Raw genomic sequence first — 23,703 nt, forward strand, 5'->3', positions numbered from 1 at the left:
TACCACAGCGTCAATACACACATACAATATACCACAGCGTCAATGTACAGACAAAATACAGTACAGCGTCAATACACACATACAATATACCACAGCGTCAATACACACATACAATATACCACAGCGTCAATATACTGACAAAATGTACCACAGCGTCAATATGCAGACAAAATATAGCTTAGCGTCAATACACTCATGATTTAACATTCAAATTTGTAGGTCTGTACAACTGTTCATTTTTAGCTCCAAGCGATTTAACATGTAATACCCAACAGTAATATTGAATAACCAGGATTCCTACTTCGACTATTCCCATCTGTCTCTCCCCTCCACCTCCTCTCTTATTCCAGCCCCTCTCCCCTTTTTCCAACACCAACAATCTCTGTGTACTAACTTCAATCTTAGCGTCCATCAATATCATAACCGTTTCCATATGACAAAGAGTGCGTGTTCGGTTTTCCTAATCTAGTCGGCTAAGTATGTAAGGCAGGAATTCACAGAAGGACTCGGAGTGACACAGGAGAAAGGCAAATGCGGCACGGAATGTGATAGAACTTTAGAAAAGCAGAAGGATATGTGTGTATAGATTAGGTATACTACTTACACCGACACGATTGGGAAAATCACACACGCGATCTCAAGTAAACTCTCCGAATACATTTGTAAAAACTATACGTTGGTGTCCCTAATCCTATCATTACCTCTTTTGCTCGGCTGTAACCCATCTTTAACATCTTATATATATATATATATATACATATATAAATTTGTATTAGGTTATTACGTGACACATTAGTTTGTATATATATTTTCTGTTACGGAAAGGACGTAAGAAGTTGCAATAACTTTTGTCCAATCCATTTATCTTTTGTTGCAATAAAATTGATTTAAACTAAACACTCATGATTATGATATACCACAGCGTCAATATACCACAGCGTCAATACACCACAGCGTAACCACGAGGGAAAAGTCCGATCCCCAGCGTGCAATGTATTTTTACTTCTTCATTGTCATCACATATATATACTACAAGTAACTGTTTACGATTTCAAACAAAATGGAATTCCTATACATATAGCTTACAAAAGGGGGGATAACTCTTGTAGTCTTATACAAACAATACTTGCATGGTGTAGCTTACAATCAGTTTTAGTTAATGGTTAGCTGGGGATTCGTAGCAAGGCCAGATGATTAAACAATTAACCATAAATTAGAAAACAATAATCGATCGGATAACGGAGCTAGTTACTGGTCAGAAGTAGTTGGAGTTTCATCTTCCGCACAAGTAATACAAGGGCCATCATCAATACAAGAAACTCTAGAAAAAATGTCCTTCCTTTAAAAAGTATAAATCCTAAATATAATGAAATTGCTTTCTTTTTAAATAATACTCCATTGGGATAAATGCGAAAGCCGGTAAGTATCATTAACAAAGAGGTATCATTAACTCGTAATTATGTGCTAATTATTTATTTTATTATAAGTCAATTATCTCACAAATACAACATACATGTACGTATCTCGTACGTATGAGAAATTGTCTCAACTCGTTATTACGAGATAGAATGTAACTTACTCATTCGTACAAGATAAAAAGTACGTATACATGTGAATTGACTTCTGACAATTGCTATGCGGTTCCGTGTGTTTAATAGATGACTATCTGGCAATATTTATGTTGAATGTATATATCATAACGGTAATTGTAAAAGAAAAAAGGTTACAGTTGATGAACTAACAATGTAGTTACTACTGCAGCTAACTTACAACATCACATATGTTATACTTTGTTTTTCGGAGTGAAATACATGTAGAGAAAATGCCGGTACATAGCTTTGTCAAGGGAAATAACTCTTCCGGTCTTGTACAGTCTCCTTATTATAGAGACCACGACCTGTTTTAGTTTTGGTTCCTCCCTGGTCAGAAGTTAGGTCGTCCGAGTCAGTACAGGTAAGGAACAAATATCAATAGCGAAGTCTTGCAGAAAGAGTTTAATTCCGTTTTGCCCGCCCCCACCCTTCTTTTATATATTTTTTTGTGTTTAATATTCTAAACTTGCTCTCTTTTAAATATTGCTCGAGCAAGGAAAAGTGTATCATAGCAAGATACCTAGATACAAGGGCGGTTAAAATGTACTCTGATCCATTTGTACATGAAACTGAAGTTGACGACCTTGTAACCCTATTTGCAAATTATCTTCCAGTGATTATCTTCCAGTGATTATCTTCCAGTGACATTTGTGAACCCAATTCAGCATTATGCAAATCAATTAGGAGCATTTCGTTGTATCAGTGGTACGGAGAAAGGTGCAACCGAATGTTTGAAGCGTTCACGAGTTATGTGCTGTGCGGAAAAAAGTATTATTTATGGAGAATTGATAATCTATCACTTAAATTCTTGTTGAAAATTACTTAATTAGAATTGAATAGTAGTGACGGATATATATAGTGATCTTGCAGTGAGATTAAATGTTGATGATAGATACAACTTGCCGTACGGTATGCAGGCTGAATTATAAGCTGTGAGACTGGGATATATCTGGGACACTCACTTGACCAGAAACGTTAAAATATGCATGGTCTATCATTAGATAAAGATATTTTATTGTTACGCACAAGTAATATATAGAGAAAGGCTGTCACAAAGCTCGGGATACACAGTTACAAGTCGGAAAGTTGACACACACATCTTTCAAAGAATAAACGAATAAGCAAATTATGTAAGCTTGATACAGTGTATCGAGGATGAATGTCGCTTTGTTTTTTATGTCCATTTTTTGTTTACCCAATCTGCTAACTTAAAGATATATTGGTTGACACTTAACGGTTAGCATGTTTAAATCTATTACTACTCTCAAACGACACAATCTACAATATTGTTTGATTTATTTATATATGAAAATTTGCGTCTAAGAGTTAATTCAAATATCGAAACCTTTTCTTAGGACTTGTAAATTGTTATCGATGTATACAAATTCATAGAGCTCAACGAGCAAAACATCAATGTGTGACATGTCGATGACTTTGGTACGAAATTCTGCGATAAAGGGTTGTAAATAGATGTCTGAGGTACAGGGTTGTACGGATATGCCTGAGGTACAGGGTTGTTAGAAGATGTCTGAGGTACAGGGTTGTACAGATATGTCTGAGGTACAGGGTTGACCAGAGATGTCTGAGGTACAGGGTTGTACAGAGATGTTTGAGGTACAGGGTTGTACAGAGATGTTTGAAGTACAGGGTTGTACAGAGATGTCTGAGGTACAGGGTTGTACAGAGATGTCTGAAGTACAGGGTTGTAAATAGATGTCTGAGGTACAGGGTTGTAGGGATATGTCTGAGGTACAGGGTTGTTAGAAGATGTCTGAGGTACAGGGTTGTACAGATATGTCTGAGGTACAGGGTTGACCAGAGATGTCTGAGGTACAGGGTTGTACAGAGATGTCTGAGGTACAGGGTTGTACAGAGATGTCTGAGGTACAGGGTTGTACAGAGATGTCTGAGGTACAGGGTTGTACAGAGATGTCTGAGGTACAGGGTTGTACAGAGATGTCTGAGGTACAGGGTTGTACAGAGATGTCTGAGGTACAGGGTTGTACAGAGATGTCTGAGGTACAGGGTTGTACAGAGATGTCTGAGGTACAGGGTTGTACAGAGATGTCTGAGGTACAGGGTTGTACAGAGATGTCTGAGGTACAGGGTTGTACAGAGATGTCTGAGGTACAGGGTTGTACAGAGATGTCTGAGGTACAGGGTTGTACAGAGATGTCTGAGGTACAGGGTTGTACAGAGATGTCTGAGGTACAGGGTTGTACAGAGATGTCTGAGGTACAGGGTTGTACAGAGATGTCTGAGGTACAGGGTTGTACAGAGATGTCTGAGGTACAGGGTTGTACAGAGATGTCTGAGGTACAGGGTTGTACAGAGATGTCTGAGGTACAGGGTTGTACAGAGATGTCTGAGGTACAGGGTTGTACAGAGATGTCTGAGGTACAGGGTTGTACAGAGATGTCTGAGGTACAGGGTTGTACAGAGATGTCTGAGGTACAGGGTTGTACAGAGATGTCTGAGGTACAGGGTTGTACAGAGATGTCTGAGGTACAGGGTTGTACAGAGATGTCTGAGGTACAGGGTTGTACAGAGATGTCTGAGGTACAGGGTTGTACAGAGATGTCTGAAGTACAGGGTTGTAAATAGATGTCTGAGGTACAGGGTTGTAGGGATATGTCTGAGGTACAGGGTTGTTAGAAGATGTCTGAGGTACAGGGTTGTACAGATATGTCTGAGGTACAGGGTTGACCAGAGATGTCTGAGGTACAGGGTTGTACAGAGATGTCTGAGGTACAGGGTTGTACAGATATGTCTGAGGTACAGGGTTGTACAGAGATGTCTGAGGTACAGGGTTGTACAGATATGTCTGAGGTACAGGGTTGTACAGAGATGTCTGAGGTACAGGGTTGTACGGATATGTCTGAGCTACAGGGTTGTACAGAGATGTCTGAGGTACAGGGTTGTAAAGAGATGTCTGAGGTACAAGGTTGTACAGAGATGTCTGAGGTACAGGGTTGTACAGATTTTTCTGAGGTACAGGGTTGTAAAGAGATGTCTGAGGTACAGGGTTGTGAGGAGATGTCTGAGGTACAGGTTGTAAAGAGATGGCTGAGGTACAAGGTTGTAAAGGGATGCCTGAGGTACAGGTTGTAAAGAGAGGTCTGAGGTACAGGGTTGTGAGGAGATGTCTGAGGTACAGGGCTGTACAGATATGTCTGAGCTACAGGGTTGTACAGAGATTTCTGAGGTACAGGGTTGTACAGATTTTTCTGAGGTCCAGGGTTGTAAAGAGATGTCTTAGTTACAGGTTGTAAAGAGATGGCTGAGGTACAAGGTTGTAAAGAGAGGCCTGAGGTACAGGTTGTAAAGAGATGGCTGAGGTACAAGGTTGTAAAGGGATGCCTGAGGTACAGGTTGTAAAGAGAGGTCTGAGGTACAGGGTTGTTAGGAGATGTTTGAGGTACAGGGTTGTAAAGACATGTCTGAGGTACAGGGTTATTTGGAGATGTCTCAGGTACAAGGTTGTACAGAGGTGTCTGAGGTACAGGGTTGTGAGGAGATGTCTGAGGTACAGTGTTGTACTAAGATGTCTGAGGTACAGGGTTATTTGGAGATGTCTCAGGTACAGGGTTGTTCAGAGATATCTGAGGTACAGGGTTGTACTAAGATGGCTGAGGTACAGGGTTGTTAGGAAATGTCTGAGGTACAGGGTTGGTAGGATATGTCTGAGGTACAGGGTTGACCAGAGATGTCTGAGGTACACGGTTGTACAGAGATGTCTGAGATAAAGGGTTGTACAGAGATGTCTGATGTACAGGGTTGTAAAGAGATGTCTGAGGCACAGGGTTGTACAGAGATGTCTGAGATAAAGGGTTGTACAGAGATGTCTGAGATAAAGGGTTGTACAGAGATGTCTGATGTACAGGGTTGTAAAGAGATGTCTTAGTTACAGGTTGTAAAGAGATGCCTGAGGTACAAGGTTGTAAAGGGATGCCTGAGGTACAGGTTGTAAAGAGATGTCTGAAGTACAAGGTTGTACAGAGATGTCTGAGGGACAGGGTTGTAAAGAGATGTCTGAGGTACAGGTTGTAAAGAGATGTCTTAGGTACAGGTTGTAAAGAGATGTCTGAGGTACAAGGTTGTAAAGAGATGCCTGAGGTACAGGTTGTAAAGAGATGTCTGAGGTACAGGGTTGTAAAGAGATGTCTGAGGTACAGGTTGTAAATAGATGTCTGAGGTACAACGAAAGGATGTTCACTAATAGTGCTGCAGTAAAACTACGGTGTATCTACAGCGGTATATGATACCAGGGAGCCCTTAATTATAAGTAGTTCTGGCTATTGGTAGCTGTTGTCCGTGTGTTGTTTGATTTGAGATAGGCGTCTATGGGAATAGACACTAGCTAAAAATGATTTTTATTGAGGAAGACGAGTCGATCATCTTATGCTGTGCTGGTGTTAAAAAGGTCCCCGGTAGATAGATCCAACAAGGTGCAATAGGCCACGAGTTTGAGCTTGGAGGGACACTGTCTCAAGTCAAGTTTGCCTTCCTCATGGCTATGGATATATGATAGTCTCATTTAGACGTAATTCTGTAGTCACGCTTTGGTAAGGATTTTTTCTGGCTTTTCCATAAGTACAATTTACAATGAGTTATTGCACCATTTGATTATTATTCAAACTTTTCAACATTACGAGCAGGAAATGGAGAATACGTGAATACCTATCTATTTATAGTCGTTTTATTTTCCCTGTAGGTATATATACATGTACCATTTGATATACAATGTAATGATTGCTATGACATCATTGATTTTTGTATAGATATAACGTTATTCACTACTGATATATCTACTGTTGTGCCGTATGCAAGCTAATATTACGACGTGACAAATGTTGATATTTACATGTAACAGTGTGCATGATTTCATAATGTGGTCAGTTATTATCCTGGAACAGCCTGCAGAGTTTAAGGGCTTTAGAATTGTTATCCCAAATTCCGTTTAAAACGGCGACGTAGCAGACATTGTACATCTTCTGATGACGTGGCAATAACTTGAGGGGCAAAACAATTTAGAAAGTGATGTAATGTCCCTAACACTGGTACTAAACATCTGGCTATTTTCATTCCCGAAGCCTCTCTCTGAACTGGATTGGTTTTCACGGGGAATGTGTATATTCATACGTCAGCAACAGAAGCTTTGAGCTTTTCTTCAAATCAACTAATATGGGTGTCACAAGAAATTGCCGAACCGTGAAATATGCATTCGCAGACGTAAAAACCCGAATACATTTAGCGGGTTAAGACGGCGCAAGTATTCAAACAAAGAATTGCATAAATTAAAAACAAGACTAAAACAAAAGATATTAGGGAACTTTTATTGTTAGAACAGATATATTAAAATATACTCATAATACACGACATTAACAAAACCACGGCAATTACTGAGCTCCGAACAGCAAAGAAGACGGGAGTGACCTGCCCTTAAACCTCATCAACCCTCGATAAAAGGGAAGGAAAGACTCGGAAAAGAAGAATACAATTATGATAACGAAATTCATTGCGAGTTGCCAGCAGCCTTTAAACTATTTATCTCACAATTTGTGACATTGAAAATGGGAAAATTGTAGAAAGTCAAATTCGGTATAAACTGCAACACGAAACAATCTAATTATTGAATTGCTAAGTATGATAGTTTTTACATTGTATAAACTGTAAACCTTTATGAAGGCGTTGTGTTGCCCCGGGGACAGGTATGTCTGATCAACATTTTATCAATATGTCGACACATTGCTGGATACAGTGACGGCAGCTTCACATGTTATCTCTATGTACGCAATCTCCACTAAGACCAATAGAGTTCAAAGAAGGACCTGTACATTCTCAATGTCCTTTTTATAACATTTGTTTTGTAATGTACCTGTTATTGTCTGTCCAGATTATTAAAATCGTTCATCCCCTTGGGGATGAGATAGGGGGATCTCAACCCGAGGGGGGAAGATTCTTAAGTTGCCAAACACGAGGCTTTATTAAGTGATAACAATCAATGAACCAACACATTTATCAAGTGGAATACTTGGGTAACTGCACGTAGTATACTATGAGCATGTCAAACCCAGTGCTACACGTAAATAATACAGCAATGCTGTATGTTTTTTTTCTACAATAATATAGATTCTTACATGATCTACAGTATGAGTAATGTAAGTGATCTACAGTATGAGGAATGTAAGTGATCTACAGTATGAGGTATGTTTGTGATCTACAGTATGAGGTATGTTTGTGATCTACAGTCGTACACATAACCCGGAGTGCAGTGAAGCACATCCGGAAGAGAGTAATGACACTGTCACACCATGGCCATCACGCATACACACGGAATACACAGATACTTGCTAAATAGGTCAGAGTTGCTGTAACCACAATATGGCTGACACAGGAATTGTGACAGGGGCACAACTTGCAGGTAAATCGACTTAATTAGGGTATGACCGTACTGTATATGTTCAGTACTACTTGGTTAAATAAGGGCCGTGCTTGGAATCGTAATTAGGGGATGACCGTACTGTATATGTTCAGAACTACTTGGTGTATTAAGGGCCGTGCTTGTAATCGTAGTTAGGGTATGACAGTACTTTATATGTTCAGTACTACTTGGTTAAATAAGGGCCGTGCTTGTAATCGTAATTAGGGTATGACCGTACTGTATATGTTCAGTACTACTTGGTTTATTAAGGGCCGTGCTTGTAATCGACGGCTGACGGAGGCTGAACACCGTCGCACAGCTCCGATATGGCTACTGCTATCCGTGTTGAGATCCGGCTCTCAACTCGGAGAGCTGATTTTAGTTGGTGTCAATTACACCCTTACCTAATTCATCACTTCTGTTCTATTGATACATTGGTTAGGGTGGTTTATGTAAATTCACTTATGATTTTAATTGTGGTTGGTACTAAAACTGGATGGTCACAGGATAGTATGGCAATGACAACACAATAAATGGTATTACTATTATTAGAAGTATCGACCAGAACGCGTTATTATACAGTACTTCTCATAACGAATACACATATGTTAACGTTAACAATGGCTGATTGGAGTGCTGCCACTGACCCGTCAAATCCCCCACTAACAAAATACAGACATGGACTACACACACGCTTAAAACCGTCTACACTGTCCTATTATAGGTTGTCTCAAGTGGGGCGGTGTTCTAAATTAATCATAACTTTAATTTTATTTCCATCATAGCAACATTCTTCACCTCATTTTTTCTGTAAAAAAAATATAATATAACATATAATTTATTACAATAATAGTCAAACTGTTATCTTCACAGGGTAATATATTAAACTTTGCTCTTGTTGACAGCTTGGCTCTGTAATGTTGCACTATCAAACTTACATTGACATTCTGGACGAGTTCGGGGCAACTCTCACATGTAAACACCATTATGTACAGAAAAAGATATCAAAATACATATGATATCAGCAAATTAATTTAAGTCGCATCTGTATAGCAGAAAACATAAAAATAATAAATCAATTAAACACACAGTTGTGTTGTGCCTATGTGATTGTCAATAACTAAAAGCTGACTATGGTCAAAATGAATAGATAAATACCATGATCTTAATCCATCCTCGCTACATAAAACAGAATACCGAAGCGTCAATAAAACCATAATAAGATAAACAAGGCCAAATTATGAACAAAGGAAAAATTTAAATGGAGACCATTGAAAAGGTAAAAACAGAATAAGACCAAGTGTCCAGAAAGGTAAGCGAATTCTTCGAATACAAGTAATGTCGAGTCCTCACATCGAAGGTTTGGGTAACTACAACAAAACAATGAGGCATTCTAATGATTATAATAAAAAAAAACACCAACCTTCATCAAACACAAATAAATAGCTTGCTTATTTCCCTGCGAGACCCTGGTGACAACCGTAAAACTTGTCCGTGGACTTTATCAACCTGCGTCTCTGGAAACCTTGTGTTGTAAATGTGTCCGTCAACAGTTGACATCAATCACAGAAGTTATGATTTTCTGAACAAGCTCTCGAGTACCGAACCAACCTCAATATGTTAACAACGTAGTAGGGGAAGGGAATTATGCTACCAAGAAAGGGAAAGTTCAAAATCAGCTAAGTATTAAGCCGTCTTTGTTGATCTTTTTATAAGTCGATATCTGTAGATGTGAAATTGAAAGACTAGGCTATGTGTTTGTTACAAATCCTGATAAGTTCATCAATAAGTTCAGCTTCACGTCTTGAAAATCTTGCAACCGAACTCAACAAATATATTGTCAACCCGGAACGCAATCATTCTCACAATATCGTCCTCAGTTTATTTCATTTTGGTTTTTGATATATCTTTTTAATAAGATATGCTCCAAAATAATGTTCAACCATATCTTTATTTCGTCGAAAAGCAGCTCTCATATATGTAACAGGAGAACGTAAGCGTTCCCTCAGTTTGGTATGAGGAATGGTAGTGTACAGGGTCGAAAAGTCAAAAGTTTTGAAAGAAATAAACTCTTACCTGCAATAACATACATTTCTCCCTTTTTTGTAGACCAGAGTGTGAATATAAAGAAATTGCTTTCAAGGTAGGTAATCAACAGGTGACGGACTAAGGAACCATGAGTTTTGAGCATTCCCCGCCAAATATGTTTTTGTTTGATTTTGTTCTGATTTCGAAAAACCACCTGTGGTTCGAGCTGCCGATAGGAATGATTCTCCATTTTTGTCTCGGACATGACGTTTATTGATGAAAACAAGCGCGTCTGACGTACTGCATTTAGTAGTGTGTCGGTGTGTAATTGTGTTAAATCTTTAAAGTGTTAGTGATGCTTTAGTATGTTTGAAAAGCTTCATAAGATATTTGTAGATTTCCCCCCTTTTGTGTCATCTACAGGCAAATTCCATTGGGGGGCCTTACCATATTGGATCTTTTATTAGTTTATGGCTTCTGTTTTTAGTTTAAACTTTATTTTTTTCCAATTTTCTTTACGTATCTATTTTTTTCTAAAGGAAAACGAAATATCATAATATTTAGCGTAGCTAAAACACCAAACACGACTTCAGCACTTTATAATGCAGGGAAGCATTTCGTAAGTAATGTGGAGAATATGCTTGTCATTGAAAACGTTGCTATATTCTCTTAGTAATATATTAAATAAGATTGATCAGTTAGGAATAAGTAATATATTATATAAGATTGATCAGTTAGGAATAAGTAATATATTAAATAAGATTGATCAGTTAGGAATAAGTAATATATTAAATAAGATTGATCAGTTAGGAATAAGTACTATAGTTGCCGACACTATTAAATCCTTACATATACAGATTGAGCCGCAGCTTACCCCTGGAATACGTCCGGTGTCAACAGTCCTCCTCCACGACATACGACTTCACACACCCACGAAGGGGCTTGGCTATTATAATTTCTAATGGGAAGTTCCTGTCACAGGAGCCAAGACCTTACGCTGATGCCGAAATCTTCAATATGCAGAAACTGTTCAAAAAACTTTGCTTCGACGTATTGTCGTTTCAAGATCTGACGAAGAAACAAATGCTTTCAGTGCTTCAGGACGGTGAGTAGTGAAGACAATCTAATCTTCCACGCTGGGTAATGAAACATCTAAATCGGTTTGAAAGATAGAGGAAACGTAAGTTAGTCGTTCGCTGCAGAACTATAAGAAGTAAATATGCATTTAATCTGATTGATAAGGAAGTTCATGGAAGCAAGAACAAATACAAGAAAGATACAGTTTGTTATGAAACGCGTCCTTGAAAGAGCGCTATCAAAACTTCGTGTGGTTATTTTTGCATTTTTATTAAATTATTTTGCATAGCTCGTTTCGAGATTTTTTTTTATTTAAAAAACCCTTATTTCAATAAGGGCGTGGTTATATGTCGTTTATCTGGTAAATTTTGAAAGACATCAGCTTGAAAGCAAATTTATCACATAATGTACTGTTATCCATTGAATAGTACCAATGCCATATTTTTTTGCGTATTAACACATGTAATATGACCTTTCAGCCCTGTGATTGGTTGTAAGTTTCAATTGTTTCAATTGTGACGTCACGCCAATGACAAGTACATGACGTCACAAACTTACGCACTTGAGTCAAAATGGCGGCTTTTTACATTTCAAGGTTGCATGGAAATTGCCGTTTTACACGAATAAATGCCACAAATCTTGATTATGTGATAAAAAGGATCTTACACTCGTATTCATTTCATATGAAATTTATAAAACTCATCACGAATTTTTTCATTTTAGCTCGACAGAGGCTCGCTAAATTGAAACATTCTTAGCCTCGTTTCATAAATCTCATATGAAATGGAAACTCATGTAAGATCCTATATAATATAGTAGTTTTGTTATCTCCTTTGATAGTGATACATCTTTTGGCATTTTTCTTTTCTTTTTTAGCTGCCAAATTGAAGGAATTCCATCACCAGTCTGACTGTTTCGCATGTGTTATCGGTTCTCATGGAGCAGAAATATCGTCAGGATTGAACAATCATTCTGCGCTCAACACGAAGAAGCACGTGATTTACGGGACGGACGATCACGTGGACACAAATAGACTCACTGATCTGTTTAGCGACAGCAACTGCCCTGGGCTCCGACACAAACCGAAACTCTTCTTTATTCAGGTCTGTAGGCGATAGTTCAATTCTCAACTTGTAAGACATATATTTTACGAACAGACACTGAGAAACATGTGATTTTGACTACTCATTCCTTTTGCTCAATAAAAAGTTTTTTTTAGTACATGTGTTATATAGCTAATTTATCACATATATCGCATACGTTTTAACAGCAAACTTTTAATGAATGCCACAAAAACGTTTTACATACAATTCATGTTTATTATAAATTCGAAAGAAAATCTGCAACTATTCCTGAATAGTTCTTGAAAATGGTGTCGCTATTACTGTCACTTTGACCCTGAATGGTGCTTGGTTTTTGTTCGTAGGCCTGCAGAAAGGATTCAACAGCGCCTCCGGAATCGGGGTTAGATATCGGAATAGACATTAATATCACTTCTGGTCAACCTCCAACGTCAACACATCCTCATATATTTGCATTATATGAACCTCGAGGGACACCTACCCTAAGCAGACATGATCGTCTAGGATCAGTGAATAAAGTCGAAACTGTGGAATTTGGTCGTGAATTTGACAGCAGTGAAAAGGATACGGAAGCAGCTTTTAAAGATAACACGAATATAATTAAGAACGAAACGCCATCGAGCCAGGCTGAAATGAGTCCAATATCACCGACAGAGAATAGCACGAGTCTGTCATCACCGGAAGGCAATGAAATGAATCCAATATCACCGAAAGAGAATAGCACGAGTCTGTCATCACCGGAAGGCAATGGAATGAGTCCAACATTACAGGATAGCACGGCCGAATGTTTAACATCAACAAAAGACACAACGAGTATAACATCTCCAAAAGACATTGACACGAAACCGACAGATCATCTAGAATTTCGGAATGCTTTATCAAGGTTCTTGCATTTGAATCCATCCATTGATGAGCAAGTGTCCCCGGTTTGCAGACCAAATTTTATGATAATGTACTCGAGTCCACAAGGTAAATATCAACCACCAGAATATTGAATTTACCTTCGTTTTATCTACCTTATTAAATACATTATATGATAACGAAGTTATCAATAGACATGTATTACTTACCTCTCAAACAATGTTATCCAGAAATAAATATTATTTATATGATAATTTTGGCTCTATTTACCGGTATAAGACGTTGCCAAACGTTCTCACCCTAACGTCCGACCGAGCTGAAGATTGAATATAATAGTAATATCTTATTGATATCTGTATCGGGAAAGTCGAATATTATATATTTTATCTAAAAAACTACTAATGCAAGTAATCACAGAATTTTGTAATTGCAGATATGTTCTCGTTCGGTAGGCGGGAGGATGGAGGGATGACGCGTGCACATAATCCAGTAGTGGGCGGCTTCTTACTACATTCTCTTTACTCGGTTGTTGTCCGGGAAAATCTGTTTGTCCGACAGAGGACACCGGAAGGACTTGACATGCTGGACGTGTTCACTCGAGTCAATGATTTCGGCTTGAAGAACCTTATAGCTACGATAGAACTACCTGTGGGTAGAAATGAGGAGGACAAACAGAGATTCTGTGTTAAGTGTGCATTTGCTTTGGAACATCGACTCGTGGATGACGTCATATTCAGACATAAAGGTGAAACCTCACTTTGAAGGTTTGTACTGAAGATTCAAGAACTTCTTGAAGGTTAACACTGCTACATTGGGAAGCAGGACGGTTTAGACTGCTACACCAGGACTGTGGAAGGGTTACAATGCCGAATCTGGAATGTTCATACTGTTGGAAGGTGTAGGACTTCTACGATAGGAATCAGAAAGGTTTAGACTGTTACATCAGGACTGTGGAAGGTTTACATTTCTACATCAAAACACTGCTACAACAGGAATCGGAAACGTGTAGACTGCTACCTCAGAAAGGTTTACATTTACAATAGGTATACATTGCTACGTCATAAATTGTGAATGTGTAATGTAGCATCATGCACCTTAAAGTTTTTGGCTGCAACATTTCATCTCTGAATGTGATATAAGAAATCTTAAATTTATTTCAACTAAGTCCCTCACAGAAAGATACTCATCCTCCTTATGATAATCTGATAGTCCCTCACAGAAAGATACTCGTCCTCCTTATGTTGATCCAATAGTCCCTCACAGAAAGATACTCGTCCTCCTTATGATGGTCCCATAGTTCCTGACAGAAAGATACTCGTCCTCCTTATGTTGATCCAATAGTCCCTCACAGAAAGATACTCGTCCTCCTTATGATGGTCCGATACCAAATTGCCATCGTAATCTCTATTCCTTTTTGTGATATGATGGTTAATGTTTTGAATTATGCTAAGAAATCTATCTTGCTGTTTTTGTTGTCACTACCCCTACCAATCCTATTTGAATATTTTCATCATGTAACTCTTTCCTTTCTTCATATTTTGCACTAGTATTATCTATTTTGAGTTAAATGACACATTCTTTGACACTCCTCTTAATCCATTTTTGTTTATGTTGGTTAAACAACCTTGCAACAAGTTGATATGAAGAGGGGGGTGTAGAAGCACACCGACAAAAAAAGAAGCGAAGGGAGATGAGAAAATCAAAAAATCTTTTTTTTGCTTCTTCAATGTCCTCTAAGCAGAAGACATGGAATAATACCCCCCCCCCACCATCATGCAACCCCCTAACATTAGTTCTCTTGAACATGCAGTAAGATGTAACAGGCTCATATGCAAATTACAAATAAATTTATTCTCAAAGCGTCCATGATGTCTATCATAAGACTTGCCCAGTCTTCGTTTGTTTTGTTTGTTTGTTTGTTTGATTTTGTTTAACGTCCTATTAACAGCTAAGGTCATTTGAGGACGGCCTCCCCTGTGTGCAAGATGCATGCGTGTAGTGTATGTGTGTGTATTTTGGGAGGCTGCGATATGTTCGTGTTTGTCTCCTTGTGATAGCGCGGAACTGATGCCGACTTTATAGTGCTACCTCACTGAAACATACTGCCGAAGACACCCAGCAGGACGCCCCACCCGGTCACATTATACTGACAACGGGCGAACCAGTCGTCCCACTCCTAATTTGCTGAGCGTTAAGCAGGAGTAGAAACTACCATTTTTAAAGACTTTGGTATGTCTCGGCCAGGGGACAGAACCCAAAGCCTTCCTCACAGGGGCGAACGCTCAACAAATGGCCAAAAGTGAGGCATTGTCAAGGGAGACATTAGGAAGAAGAAAGTTATTTAGAAAGGAGAGAAGAGATAAGGTCCCAAATTTAGTCGCCTCTTACGATCATGCAATTGGGGGCAGCAGGTACAATTCTTACGCCCTCGTAAAAAAATATGAAAAAACTGGGATGTTACTATCAAGAAAGGTTACGTTTACGGTCGAAAAATTAAAATATACCGACTTGTCCGTATTATTAAATTTTCTCTGCGGGTCATGTTTGAAGTACAGATCGATGTGTGCGTTAGTAGTCTGTTGTGACCTTGATCCAGTTCAGGAAGCAAAACAATGTACATTTTTGTGTGGCCAAATTTCTCGTTACCAAAGAAATCACGTTGTCATTATATCAGAAAATGAAACTAAGCACTTGTGTTAATATTCAAAATGAACCAAACATGGTCATATATGGGTAAACTGCTTTATTAGTATCATATATAACAAAACAGGTTATGAAGAACATCGTTATTTGTTTCCAGTTGAAAATATGACTTGTTTCACGTTTTCGAAGCACGAATGAAAATTCTGACTGAAATATACATCTGAAATAAATACATTTCGTTCAACAAGAAATTTATAAACCGTTGATTCAAGAGCGGAACATTTTTTTTAAAGGCGTCTTTCAATTTTGCGTTAACATAATTGAGTGGTGTCTATTTTAAATACAAATTAATATAGTTTAAACTTCATCAGCAACTTCTGTGTCTTTTATTATGATATCCGTTAACTAAATATCAGTCCTGACAGGACTTAGAGTCTCGTACTGTACACATAACAATCAATGAACTTTTAAAGGAAATCTGATAGTACAGGCACAATTTTAACTTGATTCAATCATGATGGTATATTGATATGCCATTCCAAGTGAATTCATTTTCGGCCGACACTTCAAGTAGCGATGTTTAACGTGTTCATAAATACTGAAATAGATCTATACTTCTACTAATAAATGCTGTATTGAAAACACATGTCACATCTGTGATTTCCAAATTAAAGCAAGTGCAAGGTCATATACCGATACAAACTTTTATAGAAAGCTAGGCTAGCAACATAAAGTTGTTTTTTTTTTTACTTTTGTATCACCATTTATTTAATACATGTACCTGAATGTGTTTATTACATCTAATCAAACATTTGTGTACCACAACCTGTATTTAAAACAACAGTCAGTGTGGCACTTACACCATTAATCTGCTGTTGATTTATCTTGGTAATAGTCGTATTTAATGAATATACCACATATACTTTATGACCTGTTATAACAGTGTTAATGTTCCACACACGAGATTTCCACTGAAACATCATGATCCGTCTCTGTACAATGTTTGTTAGGGCCATTATTTCCTTTTAAATGAGTTAATGTGACTAATGTGATATATACCATATAGCTAACACTTTAGGCTACATTGTGTACATGTACATATACATGTATACGTTTGTTGGAGGATTTTATCTATTTTAAGTTACAATGTACTACTCTCGATCTTTCAATTAAAACATATTTGTTTCTGAAAAATATTTTATTATCGATCCATTTGAATTAAACTTAGAAATCCACATCATCGTGTCAGGAGTAACACAAAAATGGCTTTAGAAGTGTGAGCCCACACCATTCACTCCTGGAGCTATGGTCACATGTTATTTCTGCACTCGATGTAGGGGTTGGTGGACTTGTGCAAGTCTAGATTTTAAGAATGTATTTAAAAAAATCTTTCTTTTACCGTTAGGTGTGTAGTCTTCCTTTAAGAAATCATAAAATATAAAATTTTACCCTTATAATAACATATAAACGCTCTGGCTCTTAGCCAAAAGATGTCCAAATAATGAAGAGCTAGGCGTTACTTTCGGAAGTATCCGACAGACGATAAAGCATACGTAATATTTTTCTAAAACAAAACCGATATATCATCGTAAGAGTTGCCCAAATCAACAGTCACTGCCTTCTGCTGACTACACCGGTTCAATCTCGTTCTGTTGCCAGGCAAGGCGACCTTGGAATCGTAAGTAAAAAACTCTCTTTATAAGTGTCGGTATGTATCATTACGCGAAAGGACTACACTGTAACACGGCGCGATTTCATTTACTACTGTATTAAGTATGAGATTAAATATCAATGGTTACGATACATGTACGTCAAACAAAAATCAAAGCTATTACGGAAGCAGGGACCTACGTTTTAAAGCAGTATCCAGTGGCGGATCCAGAGGTTTTTTTTGGGCTTCAGGAAACCCCCCACCCTGAGAATTTTCTTTAAAAATCATGTATTTTCACCATTTTCCTCAATTTTTCCCCACATGGAAACCCCCCCAGGAAATTTGGAAACCCCCCCAGATAGGTCTCTGGATCCGCCACTGGTATCGTAACAGAAGAAGTGTTCAAGCGTGTGCGAAAATTCATTAATTTGTTAAAAATTGAAAACGCGTTTTCTATAAAAAAAAAAAAAAGGTTTGATTGGAAAACGTTTAAAAGGTCCTACAAATTTTTGTTTTTGACTGTTGCCCATGTTTTGGTTAAAATGAGATTACGAATGCCCTTTTTCACAAACTGTCCCACAGGATGAAGTGTTTTGAATACCCTCAACTGCTGTAATGCTGGGTTTTATTCATATATACACGCGCTTTTGATTTCTAAGAAATACACTAAATTAAATGTTAAATATTACTATATTACCAACAATAAAATAACTAATCAGAGCTTTATTCTTCAAACAGTACATGCTTTTCATCTCACAGTTAAAGATGAATGATCTAAATGACACGGAAGTTTTTTTTCTTTCAAGAAATTTTCATGTGAACATTAATACCTTTAACCAACATGTTAATAACATATTTCATGAAGCTCTCAAAATAAGTTTTTAATATATGTTTTGATAACTTAAGCATATAGAATTCTAGTGCATACCTAACTAATGAATCTCATTACAAATGAATTCATTGTTAAGCTTTGAACAATCTAAACTAGAGTCTAAGTCTCTCTTTTGTACGCACAAAAAAATCTTCATAAAAAACTGCACACACAATCATTTCAAAATTCTACATAATTAAAACTGAGTTGTGTTCTACACTAGAATGTAATTCTACAATATCACAGGGATAAAATTGCACAAACATGACCCGTTTCAATACTCTGTTAGGAAAAGTATAGGAATACTGTGTTCATCCAGAATTCTTCGATAGCTTTCGGATATTTTAATCTACCGGTGTAAAATATAACACAAATTATTCATACTCCAACAAAATAAGAACAGAAAGTTTCATAATCAATGTAATTAAAGTTAGACTTGTAATTCCGCTCCTACGATCCACTCCAATACAAGATCTAACAAAGCCTCGTTTGAGTTCATCTCCGCATAAACTTCGGTTTTAGCCAATCAGCGCATTACCTTGTAAATAGTTTAATACCAAAGCAATCATGGCAAAATATTCTCCGAATGAGATCATATTGAATGATATCGATTGTTTTCTAAGTCACGTGTTAGTATTTTACACGAAATAAAGCAATGGTGATGTAAGATATTTAATTGTGATTCATTTCTATCAAAAACATTCCAAGAAATATTTGAAATATTCAAAAATAAACGGTATATAAAAATGTTAGCAAATTGAGTTATTCAATAACATTTGCAATTTTTAAAATTATAAAATTGATTGCCGATAGTCAAATGACCTCTAGATTTGAAGAATGATATATAATCTTTCACAAAAATAATTATGAATGAGTTCTGTGCAAGATGAAGTGTTGCTTACAGTCAACAATATACCATGTAATTAAAAGATATTTAGAATATTAAAATATGAAATAAAATGAAAAATATTGAATACAATAAATGTTTTTCTTTTTTAAAAATTACATTGAGAACTTCCTTTCAAAATGCAAAAATAAAAATAAATTAAAAACTGCAGGGTGTGACGTCACACAAAGTTGGGACACCCAACAGCGAACTATGAGGTGGGTCAAGGGGCCAGGGGCCCTGCCAATGTTCTCCTGTTGAGTGAGCAAACTTGGGAATATCCAACCTTTTCATTTGTCTTCAGCCTCCCATCTTTCTTCAAACAGGCCCCTGATTGGTCGACCCGTCCCAACTTTCTTCCAACATTCATTCATTAATCTCGACCAATCAGGGAGGAGTATGGCGTCCCAAATTTTCGAGACAGACATATTGTTTTCGAAGCGACCCTCACTACAAAGAAAAAATCCCAATTTTCCAGAGTTTTACTGAAATTCAGACCACATTTTTTATCAAGCATCCTCCTTAGATCGTATGTAAGCTATGTCGATGTTTTCTTGGCACTATGCAAGTTATTATTCTCTGATTTTGAGCCGAGTTTCGTGGCCTCAAAATGTAAACAAACATGACAGCTCGCACGTGGATGAAACACTGTATATATTTACACTCGGGAAATTACATGTTGACATTAATCATGAATAGACATTCCACTCATTTAACCTGAAAAGCTAAATAAATCAATAATGGATACACACAGGGTCAAATTTACCGAGTATTACAGACTCAAAGTTATCGTTTCAGAACGTTAAAAATCAAACAAAAAAATATTGAAAATCAATAATAAACGTCAAAACAACTGCACGCAAACAAACTCTCAGGGGACGTTCTATAATCAGGGTTTCCCCGTTTTGTATTTCACATCACAAATAACATGCTATAGCGTTTTATGAAATGTATAAGTAATTTTCTGCGTGTGTTGTTTAATGGTTAGTAAATACAATATATACAAGTGTATACGTAAAGCGACACGTTTTACAGCATTTTGGGGGTAGGACTAAAGACCGATACTGACCGGATTAGTACATGTGGATGGACATGACAATGTCACTTTTTCTTTCCAGACAATGAATGCATCAACCAAGCTTTAGAATCAGGGCCGACGGGTCACTGGTGTTATCGTACACGAAAGAAGCAAACGAGATGTTAATTAAGCACTAAAAGACCTCGCGTAATGGGCAAGCAACCCGACGTTGAGCAGAAGGCAAAACACAGAGTCCAGCAACGTGGTGGTGATGTCTTGGACACAAGACAGGTCCTTGCGGAGATGGCTGTCCTGTTTGAGCATTTTCAGGCCAGACTTTCAGATGGCTGTGTGAAAATGCCCTGAGCTATGCCGGATGGATAGTGGATGATTCGAGGAATGAAAAGGAGTTGCCAAACTGCAGTCATCTTACTGCCAATAAGGTAAATATAATGTTATTGCAACAGAAAAATGACAAAACATAATGCTATATATAGCACAGATCATATTAAGGTAATGCATTTTCATAACAGCCCTACATGGGAGATTCAGGTGCCCTATATTTATTATGGTGTCTGTCAAGGTCAAGGTCACTGCTACCAAAAATAGACCATGGGAAAGTGAGGCGGTTCCTTCTTGAGTTGTCACTGTTATAGTTTAAATTTGTCATCCACAGGTCTATTTGCCGAGCTACTTGGAGCTCTTTCCTGAGGGGAGGAAAATTGTAGAAATGAAGAAACAGGAGAGAGAGAAGCAGGTGGCCCAATCCCTTTCGATTCTGCGGGCCCGTACACCAACCCAGGGCCCAAGACAATCATTAGTGAGAGCTCCCTGCCCTGAGGACACCTTCCACCAGGGTCAGGACTCCTGTCCCTAGGACACCCTCCCCTGGAAAGGCCTCTAGAGAAACAGCACTCCTCACGTTGCTCGTGAACCAGCCCAATGTGTCTCCAAGGGCGCTACGGTCAAAGGTGAGACGTATAATGACGCCACAGAAATCCACATTTGCACCGTATGTTTCAAAGCAGGCTCCATCGTCGACATCGGTCAAGACAGTTGCGCCAGGCCAGTCAGACGAATCGGATGATTCCCTGGATGATGTGGTCCTGCTCTCGTGCGTGGAAAAGATAGAGGCTGACCCGGGGGAAGGTAAATATGTGTTTTTTTTAACGGTAACATGATTTAAACATTCTTTATTTGCAAAAATACAAATGGGATAAGACACAAGCTAAAGACAGCTTGAAATTCTCTATTTAAACCTTGTCCATGACCATATGGCTCAATTGGTATAGCACCCGTCTCGAGTTTGGGGGGTCCCGGGTTCAAACACCGGTCTGACTGTTTATTTTTCTGCTCCTATTACAACGCAATACACACCATCATAACTTAATGATTCCTTATTCATTTCAGCCAGTCACACGACCACCGCAACCAAGCAACGGACCCCGACCAAGCGCACACCACCCAGAGCAACTCCCCACGCAACACCGCAGGAGGAATTCAAACCCGACCCCGAGCAGCAAAACGAATCGACGATAACTCCAGAACCGCGTGCCAACACAGCAATTGCCCGAGGACGATTCGAAACCAGACCAGAAACAGACTGGCAATGCGAGCATCATGTCGCCCCCGCGTCACCAATGTCCGCTCTTCGACGGCTGGCGACAGACACTGCCCGAAGAAGACCACCAGTGGGTTTCCAAGGCCTTGTTCTGAGTGACAAAGTTGAGCAAGGTTGAATTGGACATCTCCAGATGTAACAAGCTCTGGTCCTACCCACCTCTGCCTCCCAAGGTTACAGCACAGACACCGCGGCCAGACAGAAGCTTTTTTCCTGTGGAACCTACCAGCGCGTGCGACAGGTGCTAGACATTGATGGATACTACAGCATGGCTGCAGAATATCTTCAGTGAGCTGGAAGTCCTGTGTTGTGCAACAGTTGGACCTTGGTCCGAGTGATCACCATGCTCCGGCAGCGAGGCCTCGGAAACAGCTCTACTCAACTGTACCAGAAGCTGGAAGAGCAGCATAGCCAGGAGCGTCTTAGGAGGTTGGCCTTGTATCTGTGCAAAGGGTTCTGTTCCAGCTCCCTGGTGGTCAAGCCCTCATTCCAGAAGCCTCCAGAAAAGAGACCCTTGCCCAGGCCTCAGTGGCTGTTGACCGCCTACTGTCAGGAAGTGATGCTCCGTCTAGACGAAGTGAAGGCCTCCATCACCTCCACCTTTTGGACGCGTCCTGAATATGGACTCTACCAAGAAGATGGCAAAGAATTTGGCCGGTCACAGTACCGGAACTGCAGCACCTATAAGGTGTAGGAAAGGGGACAGAACAAAAAAATTGAACATTTTTAATGCTGCCTAGCAACATGCTAGAAGGCCCCAAGCCCTTGTAAAAGCAGAGGGAAAATGTTTTTTAAAGCCTGAAATTACTTAATGTGAAGTCGTAGTGCTATATACATTCCTGTAGTGAAGCGGTCATCACACTTTCCACTGTGTGGCAGAAGACCCAGTTTCGAATCATGAAGGGGATTATAGGACGAAAGTTTTCGACTCTATTAATACTTTTTTGTTATACTGCGAAATCCAGTAAATCTTAATCACATCACGATTTAAGACCTCGTGTGTGACACACCTGCTGAAGCACAGGCACCTCTTCCCCACCCAAACTCCTATGAGCAGACCGACCAAACCTCTCTGGGTCCCCATCAGTGAACAGCATCATTTTCAGCATGGCTGCAGAATATCTTAAATGTCAGTCTTGCCAGATAAGGGTCATCAGCTGGAAGTCCCGTGTCGTGCAACAGTTCAACCTTGGATTTTCACCAAGGAATTTGCAAGCCTAATATCATGACTTTAGGCCTTTTGGTACAGCAGAAAATATAACTTTAAGTTTTGTATATATTTGACCTCTGACCATGAAAGTTAACCAAACTTATTTTTGTTAGCAAACTGTCCAAATCTATTCCAGAATCTACCAGTCAAACTTCAGAAGCATTCTTCTTTAATTTTTGACATATTTGACTTTGAAAGTAGTACAAGGTGATTTTTGTTCGCAACTTTGTTGGGCTCCATTAAAGGAAGCTACCAGCCAAATAACTGTAGGTATTGGAAGTTTCGAAGAAATCATTTTAACGAAAAGTATGGACAAATACTAAAAACCAAGCAAGGAAAAGAAAATTGAAGTAAACATTCTTAGAGATTGTAATAAAACATGAGCGATAGCTTGCATTACAAGCCAACATTTAAACAGTGTTAAGAAGGAGGCAAAATGATTGCAAAACAAGAGGCCCATGGGCCTTAACGGTCACCTGAGTCCTACAGTATTTATTTTTGTTGTTGAAATATGTACCAATTTAAGTAAAAAATAGTTAAGTATAATGTTAACTTAACTTTGTCAGGACCATGAGCTGATCATTCCTAGACCGATTTTAAATAAGATCGGCCTATTATTAATTGTTTTTAAGTTTAGAATAGGTATTTACAAAATAGCGACTGTGGTGGCCATATTGGATTTCTGATTGACCTGAAAAATAACAACACTTTGTCAGGACCATGAGTCGATCATTCCTAC

General features: G+C 38.5%; 1 protein-coding gene and 1 long non-coding RNA gene across 3 annotated transcripts in view; one reads left to right on the plus strand and one right to left on the minus strand.

Annotated features, from left to right (window-relative positions):
• Positions 1–7,909: 7,909 nt before the first annotated feature.
• LOC110442588 (caspase-1-A-like) lies at positions 7,910–14,950 on the plus strand. 2 transcript variants are annotated; one of them, XM_021486268.1, is made up of 6 exons: positions 7,910–8,016; positions 10,126–10,159; positions 10,902–11,149; positions 11,998–12,224; positions 12,548–13,172; positions 13,498–14,950. In XM_021486268.1, exons 1-6 carry the CDS (start codon positions 7,977–7,979, stop codon positions 13,824–13,826), a joined length of 1,503 nt encoding a protein of 500 aa, XP_021341943.1. In that variant the 5' UTR covers positions 7,910–7,976; the 3' UTR covers positions 13,827–14,950. The 2 variants fall into 2 exon arrangements, with proteins under 2 accessions (XP_021341943.1, XP_021341944.1); XM_021486269.1 differs by having other exon boundaries at positions 13,517–13,629.
• Positions 14,951–19,225: 4,275 nt separating this feature from the next.
• Positions 19,226–23,703, minus strand: part of LOC110442591 — a 22,277-nt gene continuing 17,799 nt past the window's right edge. The window contains exon 3 of the long non-coding RNA XR_002462029.1: positions 19,226–19,565. This is a non-coding gene — a long non-coding RNA (uncharacterized LOC110442591). The remainder of the gene's footprint in view (positions 19,566–23,703) is intronic.

The sequence above is a fragment of the Mizuhopecten yessoensis genome, unplaced genomic scaffold (assembly GCF_002113885.1).
Source record: "Mizuhopecten yessoensis strain PY_sf001 unplaced genomic scaffold, ASM211388v2 scaffold716281, whole genome shotgun sequence".
Lineage (NCBI taxonomy): Eukaryota > Metazoa > Mollusca > Bivalvia > Pectinida > Pectinidae > Mizuhopecten > Mizuhopecten yessoensis.